We start from the raw sequence: 14,607 nt of genomic DNA on the forward strand, positions 1-14,607 counted from the left end.
ATTTGTATACGATTTCGTACTGTGGTGCTATTTGCTTGCACTTGGTAGCTGGCAGCCTGCTTCAGTCAGAGCACTCGAGACTCACTGGAGAATGGAAAAGCTCTTCCTTTCCAGGTTTGTGCTTATCCTCTTTTGGAACCCAGTGAGTTGGCTATCATTTAGTTGCTCTGTAAATCATCCTGTATCCCAGTACGCACAAATGACATGAGCACAAAATGAAATGACATAATCTTTTAAGGGTCAAAGGAAGGCATAGTTTAGTGATTTAGGATGTAACCACAGATGCAGATGTGATTCACACGCCATTTACCGTTTTATTATGTCTGTTATGTGCCAGGCGTTGTGCTGTGTTCTCCTCCTGCTCTAAAAATTTACACATTCGCAACTTACCATTACTGTAATGCCGTATATGGGGAAACGGACTCAGAGAGGTTCAGTAACTTGTCCAAGGCCCCACTTCTAGTAAGTGGTAGAACTGCTTTTGGAACTCCCATTAATCTGACTTCCAGTTCCACCTTCCTTTTTCTACTTGGTCATACCGCCTCCATTAGATCCATTAGACCATAACTAAAGTAACCAAAAAAAAACTTTCAAAATTTCTCTTTTTAAAAAAGATTTTATTTATTTGAGAGAGAGGGAGAGCGTGCATGAGTGGGGGGGCGGAGCAGAGGGAGAGAGAGAAACAGGCTCCCCACTGAGCAGGGAGCCAGACACGGACTTGATTCCAGGACCTGAGATCATGACCTGAGCTGAAGGCAGATGCTTAACCAACTGAGCCACCCAGGCAACTCTCAAAATTTCTTTCAAAAGCAATGTATATTTATTGTAGAAAAGTAGCAAATGCTGATAACTGAAGAAGAAACCTATGCGGAAAATGAAACTCATGTGCATGATTAGTGTGCTTGTCTGTATCTGCCCAGACCTTTGCTCTTGTTCCACGTCTGCACGTTCGTCCTGCTCGGCTTTGCAAAACTGAATTCCTTTGGCCCACTTTCATCCCTTGTGTTTCATCTTTGGTTTAGTCCTTTGGTTTGGTCCCATGAGTTAAGCTGCGCCCTGTGATCATTTTCTACAGCATTTGATAACAATGAAGCACTTAGGCCTTAGGGGAGAGAACATTGGGAGTAGCAACCTGGAGGACCAGGTTTTGGTTTTTGTTCTGCCGTTGACTTGCTCCGTGCTGTGAGGCAAGTGATGTCTCCCCTAAGGGCCTTAGTTTCTTCATGGGCAAAATGAGGGGATTGGATTCCATCTCTCCTGTTCCTTCTGGTTTTGCTACTTTTTGGTTTCCTAGTTAGGATTCATTTTCCCTTTGTCAGGCTCATGTAGATGAGGGAGTGGAGAGATCTCAGAATTCTCTGGTGAGTTTCTCGAGCAGATAGGCACTGCCCTGTATCTGGCAGTGTGTGACCTACTCTTGATCCCCAGACATTTTGGGTCAATGTCATTCTTGCCACTTGGATCTTTGAGCTTGGAATGTGAGAAACTTGAGTCTTAGACAGATGAAAGGTTTATGGAAGGAAGCTTTGAGGCTCATGTAACTTAAGGTTGAGATGTGGTAGTTTGATAAAACTTGATTCCTCCCTGATGTCCTGTATGCACAGATGGAAAGGAAAAGCAGCTCTTGGGGTGCCCTGCACTAGTGCTCGACGGGTAATTGTTAGTAAGCTATACTAAATTGAGCATGACAGAGTGTTTGAGTTCCATCTCTCGAATTTTGTAATTTCAGAACAGTAATTTTCACCTTGTATCCGTTATATGCTACTTTGTATACATTATTTGTAATTCTCAAAACCACTCTGCCAAGTATTATTTTCATTTTGTAGGTGAGGCTCAGAGAAGCACAGTAACTTGCCTGTGCTCACAGAGCTAATGAGTAGCCTATCTGGGATTCGAATCTAAAGACCTGTTTCTTCTCTCTCCTGCATCATGAATCTCTGCCTCTGATGAATCATCTCCAGCAGCCTGAAAACTACCTTTCCTCGTCATTCCCATTCAAGGACTGCCTCGTTGTGTCTTTTTGGAGGAGTTAGCTGCACACTTCAATTTATCCCACAGTCCTCTCCAGGCTGTCTTCTGCTTCTGTCATTCAGCTAGAGCTTTTCTTAATCAAGGTCATCTGCAACCTCGATATTGCTCAGTTCACTAAACGGTTTTTCTCTCTCATCGTGATTCATGGGTACAGTTGACCCATTCCTCCTGCTTGTTCTCCATTTTTCCTTTGATGGTCTTTTCTCCCTGCATTCTCTAAACTGGTGCTTCTGTAACCTCGTCCTGGATCCTCTTCTGTTTCTCTGAACGCTCTCTGTAAGTGATCTTGTTCTTTACCGTGGCATTAAATACGTCTGTGTGTAGATGACTTCAATTTATAGCTCCAGCCCAAACTTTTTCCTCTGATTTCCTAAGTAGTATGTTCAACATGTACTTGACATTTCTATTTTAAGGTTTCTCAGACTTAACATATCCTGAATGGAACTCTTAGATCTCCCCCCAAACTTGTCTTTTCTATCATAAAATGGTAATTTGCTGTCTTTTTACTCTCAGTACATCTGCAAGCCTGTCATTTACACCAGCTAGCTATAACTTGGAACTGTCCACGCAGATCCGTTTTCATTCTCCCTACATGAGTTAGGCCTCCATCCAGTCTCACCTGGACTCCTACACTAGCTTCCTGATTACTTTCTTTGCTTCTACTTCTTCCAAACTGTTCTCCATATAACACTTGCCATTGTACACTAGACTGTTTTTCTCTTGATGAAAACCATTCAGTGGCTTTCCATCACCTTTACAAAAAAATCCTAAATCTTTGCCATGACCTGTGAGGCTTTCTGTGCTTTATCTGGCAACTTCATATCATGCCACTTTCCCTTTAGCTCCTGTATGTTAACTGCACTGGTATCCATTGAGTTCCTTGAACATGCCTAGCTCTTTCCAGCCTGAGACTCTTTCCCTAGCCCTTTCCTCTGCCTGAAACACCCAGGCCCTGCTTCTGAAGGGGTTGCTCCACCTCATCCTTCAGGGTTAGGATCATTATCACCTTTGAAAAGCTGTCTCTAACTTTGTTATCTGAGTAGGGCCTTGCCTTCTCTTCCATTTGCTTCTATCTTTGTTCTTGCTTTGGTTTCATAAAACACTGGTACATGCAGCTGTATGCTGTGTGGTACACTTCTTTATTATTCCTCTCCCACGAGCGGGAAATCTCCATAGCAGGATGGCTGGCCAATATTGTTATGGTGCCCAGTATAGTAGTTGCTCAGTTTACAAGGTGGACAACTCAACTAAAAGGCTAATATGGAAAATCCCATCTCTCACTGGAAGATTGGAATCACACTGTCTGTTGACATGCTTCATGCAATTTATACACTCAATCTGTAAGTAACTTTGAGATTAAGCAAAATGCTGCCGGAGGAGCCTTAAATGGCTCACAGGCATTTACAAGTCAGCATGAATGTTAAAGTCTGGTTTGAATATTTGTTGCTTTTCTCCCTTGTTTTCCATATTCATCTAGGCCTTGGAAGCACAGCTAAGGGTGGGCTCGGCCCTGGTCTCCTGGGCAAATTTGGTTTCTCTTGCTTAGTGAGAAGTGGTGTGTTTGTTAGGACAGTTATCTGGATTCCTCACATACTTGAGTTCCTTTAACAGAGGTGCAAGCTGCAGGTGAGGGAAGGATTTCCTTAGTGTAGCCTGGTAGAATGGAGAGGACTTTGAACCGGAATTGGGCTTGGAATTTTGTGTTAGTCCTGATACTTTGAAAAAAAAACAAAACCAAAAACATACCTGTGCCTCAGTTTTCCCATCTTAAAGCGAGATGTTTTCTGCAGTTCCTCTCGGTTTTAATCATCGTGAAATCTCTGATTCCTGTTAAAAAGTTATGGATTCTAATACTGGAAGTAAACATTAAGCCTGTAGCCTTTAATGAAGCAGACCCTTTCCCCAAAGTCATTTTTATGGAGAAAGCGTGAACACTGTCCTAGCGCACAGCAGCAAGCAGAGAGGGAATGACAGATTCCTTGGAGGTTCAGACGCCTTCAAGTTAACCTCTGACTGCCCTTGCCTGACTTGTAGTTGATTGGAAATTGCCCAAGGAGGAAAGATTTCAGAGTTTGATGGTTTGGGGCCTCCTTTGTTTGTTTGTTTGTTTGTTTAAATGGCTTGTACTTCACCCTATTAGGAATTAAAAAGGTGAATCAGCTGAGAATAACAAATGCTCTCTCCTAGGCTGTGATTCCCCCCCACCCCACAAAGAATCTTGTTCACTTTACTGAGAGTATGAGCCCCTTACTTGGTCACCCGGAGGACTGTCCTTTACTGAAAATATGCAACAGAGAAGAGAGAAAGGCAAACTTCCTTTCTCTACAAATAAAGATTACAAAAATGAGTCAGTCGGGAAGATTCTGAGCAAATGCTTGATTTTAATATGAATTTTTGTTTTCCTTTAGATGGTAACAGCTTGCATCTCTTTTATTAATTGTTTTTATTATGGACTGACCTTTATAGTAAATGCTTATCTCACTTATTCCTAAAACCTCCTTTGGGTTGGGTGGTAGTTTCTCATTGTTATTCCAGGTAAAGAGACTGAGGTGCTCAGAGGTTAAGTAACTTGCTAAATGAAGGCCCAGTTAGCAAGTGATTGAGTTGGGATATGAACCAAGTAAATGAGTAATGAATCTTTCTTTGAGCCTAGGATGTCACTAAAAGCATTTTCAGCATTTTTAATGGTAGTGAAAAGATAATGGGGAAATTAATGACACTCAGTTCACAAATGAGTTGTGTTCATTCTGTGTCCTTTTCCTAGAGACCCTGGGTGTTTTCTTTTCATTCAGTCCTATCAATACCCTTTCCTTCTAGGATGTTTCATTTTAAAAATTCTAGAAGGGAATTCACACTCTGCGTTGAAATAATGAACAGTCATATTTTGTATGATCACATAATAGTATTTCATAAAAGCATGACCTATTTGTAACTTAGCATCATCGTGACTTGTTGCTTTTAATATTTTAATAATTCAAGTTTTTCTCTTCCCGCAGTCAGGCCCACTTTTCTCCCCAGTCACTTTAATTATGTGAGCTAGAATCCTGTTTCTCACACATCTTCAGTTCTCAACCTTGTTAAAATTAATCGTATAATCCCCCTTTAAAACATAGTATTAAATCACCATAGTAACACAGTATCCAAGCTTTATTGATAAAACATAACAGCCGTAGGAAGGCAGAGTTTGGTGTCCCCTGGACAGCTCTATAACTTGTATAGAAATGTGTTCCTTCTTCCGGCTTGTGTAAGGTGGAGGGATAGTGTTACTTACACCTGTTTTATTACCACACTGCTTTTAAATTGCCACCTTGTTTTCGCTCACCTTCCTAGTTAAAAAAGGAGAGCGGAACACTTTCTTTTCTTTCGGAATTATTTTCTTGTACTCTCTAACCACTCTCTAGGGGATGGAATTGTTTCCTTAAACATGACCAGGTAGGGTCCATTGACCTTTTTTGTGCTGGGATACCTTGAAAGTCTCCTTTTCATTTGCTTATGTGGTTTGTATAAAGGAGTTTTAGAAAGGAAGGCTATCCATATTTGAAAAACTAATTCATATCCTACCCAAAGACTCAGTAAGTCTGCCTTTGGAAAAGACCTGGTGAATGATTTTCATTTCTGCTGGCAACATAAAGTAAATGTTAGGTGAGAGCACTGATTTGAATATTTTGTCAATTTGAGTATATTTTGTAAAATACAATGTATGTAAAATACAATATAGGTTAATGAGTTCCTTTGAATAATTCAGTGTCAAATTCCAGAATATTATGTTAGCACAAATTTATGTATTAGGATTTGAAATATTTAAGTTTTTAAAAAGGAATCCAAGCTAAGTGGTGAAGTGTTTTTTTTTTTTTTTTTTGTAAACTGATTTTAGAGAGTGGTCTTTAAAACATTTTGCAACTGCAAAAAAGAGTTTCTAGATTAATCTGATTAGCAATATCGTTTTTAATCGTTTGAAACGTATTTCCTGTTTTCTGTCACTTTTATGTGTGGTGTACTGAATTTTGCGTTGATGTGGGAATTTTTAGCTTTTTTTCTTTATTCTTTCTTTAAAGCCTGTTTTCATTTCTTAGCACCTCGCATTGTATTTCTGTCCTGTAAAATATATGTCCCTCATAAACTCAAAAATTCTGAAAGATACAGGCATGTAGGAAAGTAGCAGCTAACCTTGCTCTCTTGAATTCAGCAACTCTCCTTAGAAGCTCTGTGAACATGATTCAGTTACCTACCTGTTCACTCCTTCCGTTTCCTTTTCTGTAAAATGGGAACAACATCTAAATTCCAGGGTTGATATGAGTAAGTGAGATACTATATATCAAGTGTCTAACTTGATGCCTGGCACACAGTGGACACTTAGATTCTGTTGCCGTTGCTGGTTTTGCCAGCCAGGGGAATGGTCAGGGGAGCGTCGTTAACAGCAAGCTGACAGAGTAGGCTTTGGCATCATAAAGACCTGGGTTTAAAACACAGCTCTTTGCAGCTCACCGGCTGGCACCTTAGGCAGTGCTGCTTCTAGGCTATTTCCTCATCTATAAAATGAGGTTAATAGAATGCTCCTTTCAGTATTTGGTGGGATGATTAACAGGGCTATACCTACCTGAACTCCATAAATGGAAGGCATGGTAGCTCCGATGAGGTGGTGAGGTGGTCACTATCTATAAAATGAAGTTAATTAGGATGCACCTTTCAGGATTTGATGAGATGATTAACAGGGCTACCCGCCTGAACTCAGTAAGTGGAAGGTTTGGTAGCTACTTTGGTAGTGAGGTGGTCACTAGAATGGGCTGCTTGGTGGGTTTGTTTGTTTGTTTGTTTGTTTTACTAGCTTGCAGTCCATTCCCTCGAAGTGTGTAAATTTTGAGTTCATTTATAAAGAGTTCCGCTGAGAAAGGAAGTATTACAGGTTCAATGACTTGTCATGATTAGATACTTTATCAAGAAACTTAGTGCACATTCATTTTTTCCCCCTTTGTTCTGTCTTTGCTGCAGCCTCACAGTTAGCCAAGTTGGCCAGAACTTCACATTCGTGCTCACTGACATTGACAGCAAACAGAGATTCGGGTTCTGCCGCTTATCTTCAGGAGCGAAGAGCTGCTTCTGTATCTTAAGGTAAGGGACAGTGGCTATTGGCTATTGGCTAGTTCTGTGAAACAGTGTCAGCCTTTGCGTTGTTCCCCTGCAATTAAATTTTCCAGCTGTTCTTTTTATTTTTCCTATCTGTTTCCCACAAGTCACTGCACTTGGGGAGAAGGACTTCACAGTGTTGTTCTTGCACTTTAAGTTCTGCAGATAATTGTCTTTATTTATTTGCATCACATCCCTTGGGTGGGAAAGGGATCGTTGCTTCTGTGGAGTCAGCGTGGCTTCAGTTCCTCCTGCTGTTATCTGGAGCTGTCAGAAACTAGCCTGTTAGGCTTTCCCTTGGACATTTTGTGTATGTAAGATTATTAATAAAGTATGTGTCTGAAGCTCAGGACGTCTTGCAGACACTGATTGTGTCCTCCTCAAAGTAACACCCTTGCCCTCTTTGGGTCAGTGAGGGAGGAACTGTTTCCCAACTTGGCTACTTCTCTGGAGGTTTGGAAAAAGTACAGAATCCTGGAAGAAGGGTTCTTTAGGTCTTCTAAAGCCCCTTCAGACACCAGAGCCGCACTTGCTTAATGTTCCATTTCCTCCTGCCAGAGGGGCAAGGTGTGTTCTGGGGTGGGGGATGTGTGGAAATCCGATTTTGGAGCTGCTGGCTCTGTGGGATCCTGCTGGGCGCCTCCTCAGGGGGAAGTAAAGGCATCCCACACACTCTCCTTTCCATCTGCCTCGGTTAAGTAGGTGTCAGAGGGGCCTGCCTCCTGTCTCTCTCTGCTCATGTGGAGCAACCCAGGGCAGGACAGCGGGGAGGCGCCCCTGACAAAACCCGGGTCCCTAGTCTTGGGCTTGCGCCCAGGGATAAAAGGCCAGACTCTATGAATTCCAGAAAGAGTGGTTCTCTGGTACGTTAGTTTTTGCACTTTCTTCTTCTCCTCACCAAGGCAAGACCTCCCACCCCAGCCCCCCAAACACACACACACACACACACACACACACTCTCTCTCTCTCTCTCTCTCTCTCATACCATAGGAGAGAGAGGGGCTGACTTTTGAAGTGCCTTTGCTCAGTAACTCAGTCTGGACTATTACGTTTGCATTTCTCTACACAAATATTATTGTTATTATTAATCAGCAAAGTCAGCTCTCTTCTTCACCAAGCTTAACATCTGTAATTCGGACTCTAGAGGGCAACTGCTGGAGAGACCACAGGGAGGAGGTACAACCCGGATGCTCTGTGAGATTAAATGCGTGCAGCTGGTCTCAGGCCTGCCTCAGTAGCCCGGCCCAAGCCTTACCCGCCCGGAGTAGCAGAGTCTGATGTAAATGAGTATTTACTTTTTGGTTCAACAGTGTTGGATTTTTTTGTTTCTCTTTTTAAACAAAATTTTCTCTTCCGTTTTTGCCTAATGTTCTCTTTCAGCCTTGGCCAGGGCACTGCGTATTTATATAGTCATTTAGAGGAGATGAGGGTTTAAGACAAGTTCTTGAAGTTTTGCAGAAAGGTTTTTGTTCATTTGTTTGTTTGTTTTGGAATATTTTGGTTTATAGTGTTTTTTCCTTTCAAAGCTGGGATGTACATATTTGGGGGTTGGGGTCGGACTCTGAACCAACACACTCTCATTCACTCAGCAAATTTCTGAGACTGGAAAACTGTTTATTTCAAAAGTTAAATTTAAAAATTGGTCTCCTCTGATTCTAGTATTTGACTGTGTGTGTCTATATGTAGGGTCATGGATGTCATGCTTACAAAAAGCTGGTTGATTAGGCTTCGTGCTGCCATCATTTAGAATGAAAAATAGCAGCAGTTGGTATGTTTTCTATCCGTTATACTAGCTTGGAACTATGGGAAAAATGGGTGGGTTAATTCATTCATTTGTTTGTCAGCCCTTAATTGAGTGCCTACTATTAGCTAGTCCCTGCCCTTGAGGAGTTCCTAAGACTAACTGGGGAGATGGATGATCATGCTGCAGAATGCTATATATAATGCATAGGACAATTCCATGGCATAGCGTCTCCTTACTATTGATATTCTAGTTCCAGAGGATAGTGACTGTGGTTAAAAATAGAGTCCAGGTGAATTCTGGGACATGGCATTTCATGGGTATTCAGCATGGAGTGGGGGAGGGAACTCCCTTTATCTCATCCAGCTTGTGCGCATGTAGAAGGCACACACAGTGGCACTTCCCCTGTGGCTTGGTTTGGGAACATTGCTGAACTGAGACTGGCATATGAATGGAAGGGTCTGCTCTTAACCTTGGGTGCCTAGTTGGCAGCATGTTCACCCAGCCGAACGCAGGTGCGATTTGGGTCTGGGTTCTATTAGCACTCTTGGTCTCCTTGCCTTTTGGAGATGCTTGGTCTCTTTGCTTTTTTTTCAGATGCTTTCCCATTAGTTAACCATTGCCTTGAGGTCCAGTCACTGTTCTCAGTGTGCCCAGTACTCTAACTTGTCTGCTCATAAGCCATCTGTACTTTTGCTTTCCATTTCTTCCCATGAGAGGCGTAACTTCCAGTGATGGTGTCTGTGCAGACATAGCCTCCCCTGTTCGAGGATTTAGCTTCTTGGGATCACTTCCTCTCTGACTGCTCTCCCAGGCTTCTATGCTTCCTGGCCCATATAAGTTGCTGGACCTTTCTGCCTTCACACATTTATCCATCCACCCAGAGCAGCGTTCTCCAGGCAGAGGTAATCATCCTCTCCTCTGGGTGCACCCAGCATGCTCTGCATACTTCAGTTACACACTCATAAACCTTGAGCTTCCTTTGACCTCTTCCTCCTATTACTCTGAAGTTAACTTTTTAAGGGTAAACATAGTGTGTTACACAACTTTGTATCTCCAGCACTTAGTGCGGTGCTTGGCCAAGATATTGTGTGCATGGCTTTCAGAGGCAGGGAGATGTATTCCATTTGAATGGAAGAACAGGACACTGTTCTCTGAGAGAGAGGACAGGCCTTGTGGGACACCAGTTCAAGAGAAAATGTGAAATACAGTTATTTGTAGAGTGATGTGGTTCATATTCCTAAACTTATTTCTGTTAGTTTTAAGAGGTGTATCTTTGAATTTCACCAGGGAGATCTAGTTGTTGAGTGACAGGCATTGTGTCCATAAAGGACTAGGCCATCAGTATTAGAAAACTTAAACTTCGTTTCACAATGAAAGGTTCTTAGACATCCTTTATACAGTATAAGTTATTGGGTTCATTGTAAGACACATGGTCTGTTCCTTCCCCATAGAATGTAAGCTCCATGAAGCCTGGGATCTGTTTTGATCACAAATATACCCAAAGTATAGTGAGGGATGGCTCTGCCTAGTAGGCACTTAGTAATACTTGTTTTACGAAGGAAAGACTTCCTGATCAATAAGCCCTGTGTTTAAACATTTTTTAAAAGTTGGTTTAAATTCTATCACCAACTGACTTTGACAGAAATGTAGTTGTGCTAGAGGATAAACAAGTCTCATTCACACAAATACTGTGGTATGTAAAGTCAAATGCATTATTTCTTCCCACAGTTGACTAGTTCTTTCTGTTAAAGTGTTTTACTTTTCCTTGAGATTTGCCATGATATTATTTACCTGTTTGCTGGATCGTCATCAATACTGGATTGAAAGCACGCCTAGGAGAACAGTAGTTATGGGTAAGTCCTTCTTCATCATAAACCCAGGAGTGTGAGAGAGAGCGGTAGCATTTTCAGGTAGCACCAGCTGAGTCTGATGTGTGGTGTAAGTATTTACCTCTGAAATCTTTCAGATAGCATAAAGTGACCTGGAACCATCATTTTTTCACGGCTTCTGATTTGTCCAAATGACACATGTTCCATTAAGGCTAAAACTGTAATGAATATGTTATTTATAGCCAACTTCTGGTTTTGGAGGAATAGAAAGAGCCTAAGGGTTCAAGGCCATAACTGTGTTGTTTGTGGGGGTAGATTATGGGAGATATGGCACACAAGAATTAAATTTCTTTACTCTTTATAAGGGAACTTTAAAAATAATTATGTTCTACAATTTTCTTCTTTATGTATAGGAATCTCATTTAAGTCTTGAGAAAGTTTGAGTCACTGTCATTATACCCATATAAAACTGTTCAGAACCTATTATACATTTTGGGAAGAAATAACTTGTTTCATCAAGACAATATCTAAGATTTTTTTTTAGTTTAACATTTAAATTGTTATTCAATTTGTAGGTATCTTAGTACCTAGTATATACCAAGAATGAGCAATGTGTAATATTTGGTCTTTGGCCTTTATTTACCCAAAAATAAGCAAAAAAGATGGTCTCACCCCCAGCTTCCCCTATGAGAATCCTGTTCATTCAAGATTTTGATGACCTGACTTTTTAAAGTTGGTGTTATAAACTGAAAAGAATACGTACTTTTGGTCCTTTACCAAATTTAAAATTTAATGTGCTTCTGGATGCACCATTCCCGGGTCACCTCTGATTTTGATACCCACCTCCTATTTCACTTCGGTTATACTTACTGTCTTAGGAGCCACACAATCTTTGGGAAGGGCCTATGTAAACAAAATATGCTGTGATGAGTGCTATTTAAAAAAAATATGTATGTGCAAGTTTCTTTGGGGTCACCGATTAGGCAGTGCCCATCTCTGGCTTGAAGAATTAGGGAAAGTGTTGCTGATGGTTTCCAGTTAAAGCAGGTCTTAAAGAATCACTGGGGGCTTGCCTGGAGGAGAATTGGAGAAGAACTTTGTAGGCAGTGAAAGCTGGCATGTTAAGGCCCAGAGAAATGAAGGGTACAACAAGATGGAACACTGATGTGAGGGCGGTGGCAGGAGATGATGCCATAATGTCTTGGGGCTAGGTTGGGAAAGCCCTTGTGGGACATGCGTAAGAATTTGGATTTTCACATACCAAATGGAGCATCATCAGATGATAGGGCAGGCATTAGAAACATTGATGTTTGTAGACCAAAGGGAAAATGGCTTTTTGTACCTGAAATTGCTATCTGCACATGCTTGGGATTTTCTGGCTGTTGTTAGAGGGATGCTGCACATCACTCTGGGGGTAGCACTGTGATGTAGATTGGAATTTTCAAGCCCCAACTTTAGGTTTGTTTGTTGTCATTGTTGTTTTAACTATAACAATGGAATATGTTCCTGGGACCTTGTTGGGGGAATTCTTGTCCTCCTTTCCATGCAAGTTGGCATATGGGCTTGTGTTTAGACATTAATTGTGTTAAGTGATAACCATCTTCTTCCTGGAACACTTTCTGACTTAATGGCAGACACAACTATTGCGTCCTTTTTCATCCGCGTGGTACTCATTTCTACTATAAACACAGAAAAGCTCAGTTTTCACAGAGGGAAAAAGAAGCTAGAAGTAATAAAAGAGTCTGGTTTTAAGAACTTTGGTTTCTCTAACTGTTCCAGTATTTTTAAAACAACACATACAGTTCAGGAGAAAAATCAAAGGGCTCTTTCCTTAGGCAGGTGCCGTGGCAGAAGCCCTTTTGGATGGATTGTGTGTTAGATGCTTTGGTTTAAAATAAGTGTATGGGGGATGGGGAAGGGAGTTGGGAAGGAGGGCTGTGGGGACAGCTCCCAGATTTTTACCTTAAAAGCAGGTGCTGCTGAAATATTCCAGAAACAGATGGAATCTCCTATTCTTGTTTTAAGCTATTTATGGTTGTCTCGCCTGAGGGTACCCTGCTATACAAAACTGCACAGCCTGATGTTTGAGGGCAGTTTGGGCATCAAAGCTGGGGCCCCTCTGGGAGAAATCAGCCTTTCTTCCCCAATACCTTAAATACCATTTGGAAAACCTGGATCTTTCATACTGTTTAACGGAAGACTTTCCTCTGCTTTTCGAATATTTCCATCTCTCTGGAGCTGTTTGATTTCTTCTTAATTCCTCCCTGTAAATGTAGGGTAGGTACAGTGTTGTCTTCTGAATGGTCAGCTGGGAGAAGGCCCAGTTGCTCTGGCAGATTATAATTCCCCCCATTGTGGATCTGTCAGCAGCTGAACCCATGGGGCGGGTCCTGTGGAGGCTCTGGTTTAGTAGCCCTAGGACCCTTCCTGAGATCTTCAGTATTTTGAAAGGCTTGCATGGGAAGTGTGCTCATCACATCACTTTGTGGGAGGTGATAACTTTTTTTTTCTTAATTAAAAAAAATGTACTGGTTGGGGAATGTTGCATGTTTTATTGCCACACAGATGCCTTCATGCTTAGAAACGTATAATCCTCTGGGGAGCCACAACTCAACAATAGTAACAAGCTGTACAGTTTCAGAAAAATTACCTTTGAAGAGAAGAAAGGGAAATAAATGAAACTGTCCTTTCTCTCCTAGTGGCCTGCTGTTTGAGGGCCAGGAAGCTGGACAGTTGGAAAGGCAGGTGTGTCTTCTGTAGCAGCAACCCGCCTCAGGGTTGTCTGCCGTGAGAGGAGGCTTCTTTTCTCCTCCTGGTCCTTTTCAAAGGACACCAGCCTAGAATCAGCCTTCCTTCAAGCAACTTGAGCCCAGCATTATGGGTATCTGAAACTTCAAGACTTTGGCTAAAAGAAATTCTTCATTTTGAGACTGAATGAGTTGGAGATGACAAGAGACCATGATATTTTCTTGACCTGTTTTAAAAGCAGAGCATTTAGAACATTTCCTTGTCTTAATGCCCATGAAGCTTACTACAGAGCAACAAGTGAAACCACCCTAGGAACTCCCAAGAGCGCACTTTGGTCCCCCCCCCCCCCACCACCATATACCACTCATTGCTACCTCTAGCAATTACTGCTGATGGTTAATGTTGTTATAGCATTTTATAGATGGGTAGACTAAGTCAGGACAACTCACTACAGAGGATTTGGAAAGGAGGGGGGAATGATCATTTGTTAGCATTTATTTGATATACCAGGTGGCTTACATAATTCTCATTTATTCTTATTGCAACCTTATGAAATTATCTCCATTATAGAGAAGTAGGGGTTGAGACTGAGGGAGATACAGTGACTTGCCTGAGATCTCACCAGGAGTAAGTGAGGGAATTTGGTTTGGAACCCCAAATCCAAGCCAAAGCTCATGCTCTCAACAGCTTTGGGCATATTTCTACTAACTTACTTTTGGCCCTGATTCAAAACTCAGATTTTATTTTCTTGCCACCAAAGCAGCTATTAGGAGTTTCAAAAGTTTTTTCATCTCTCTGTATATATTTAGTAAAAGGAACCTTGATGGGTAGTTTGCCACTGCACAATGATTTCAGAGTGAGCTGTCAAAGAGTTCTTAGAAATAATATACTACAGCCCACCCTTATTTTATAAATCATGAAATTGAGATCTAAAAAGAGATTTTTGTCCCAAATTATTTAGCTAGTTAATAGCGGTCTTTTTGACCCCCCAGTCCACAGTTTGTCCAGGATATGGCAGTGATTCTTCCAGCTCAGGAGAATAAGGCCAAGGCCACCTGGATCTAAGGTTTTTCTAGGCTCAGTAATCTCTAATTAACATCAAGGCCAGCATCACTGAAGTCTGTGTGAACT

General features: G+C 41.6%; 1 protein-coding gene across 14 annotated transcripts in view; it reads left to right on the top strand.

Annotated features, from left to right (window-relative positions):
• The window catches only part of DENND1A (DENN domain containing 1A), a 503,929-nt gene that overhangs the window by 164,271 nt on the left and 325,051 nt on the right, over positions 1–14,607 (top strand). For 13 of the 14 annotated variants that reach the window (XM_027614760.2, XM_027614750.2, XM_035723489.1 and 10 more), the window contains one exon: positions 7,021–7,140. Coding sequence is in view for 12 of the 14 variants with exons in the window: in XM_027614750.2 (XP_027470551.2) it covers positions 7,021–7,140 (120 nt within the window). In the remaining 2 variants the exon portion in view is untranslated. Of the gene's footprint in view, positions 1–7,020; positions 7,141–14,607 lie in introns of those variants that run through there. The other variant, XM_027614758.2, reaches the window with a different exon arrangement.

The sequence above is a fragment of the Zalophus californianus genome, chromosome 13 (assembly GCF_009762305.2).
Source record: "Zalophus californianus isolate mZalCal1 chromosome 13, mZalCal1.pri.v2, whole genome shotgun sequence".
Taxonomy (NCBI): Eukaryota; Metazoa; Chordata; class Mammalia; order Carnivora; family Otariidae; genus Zalophus; species Zalophus californianus.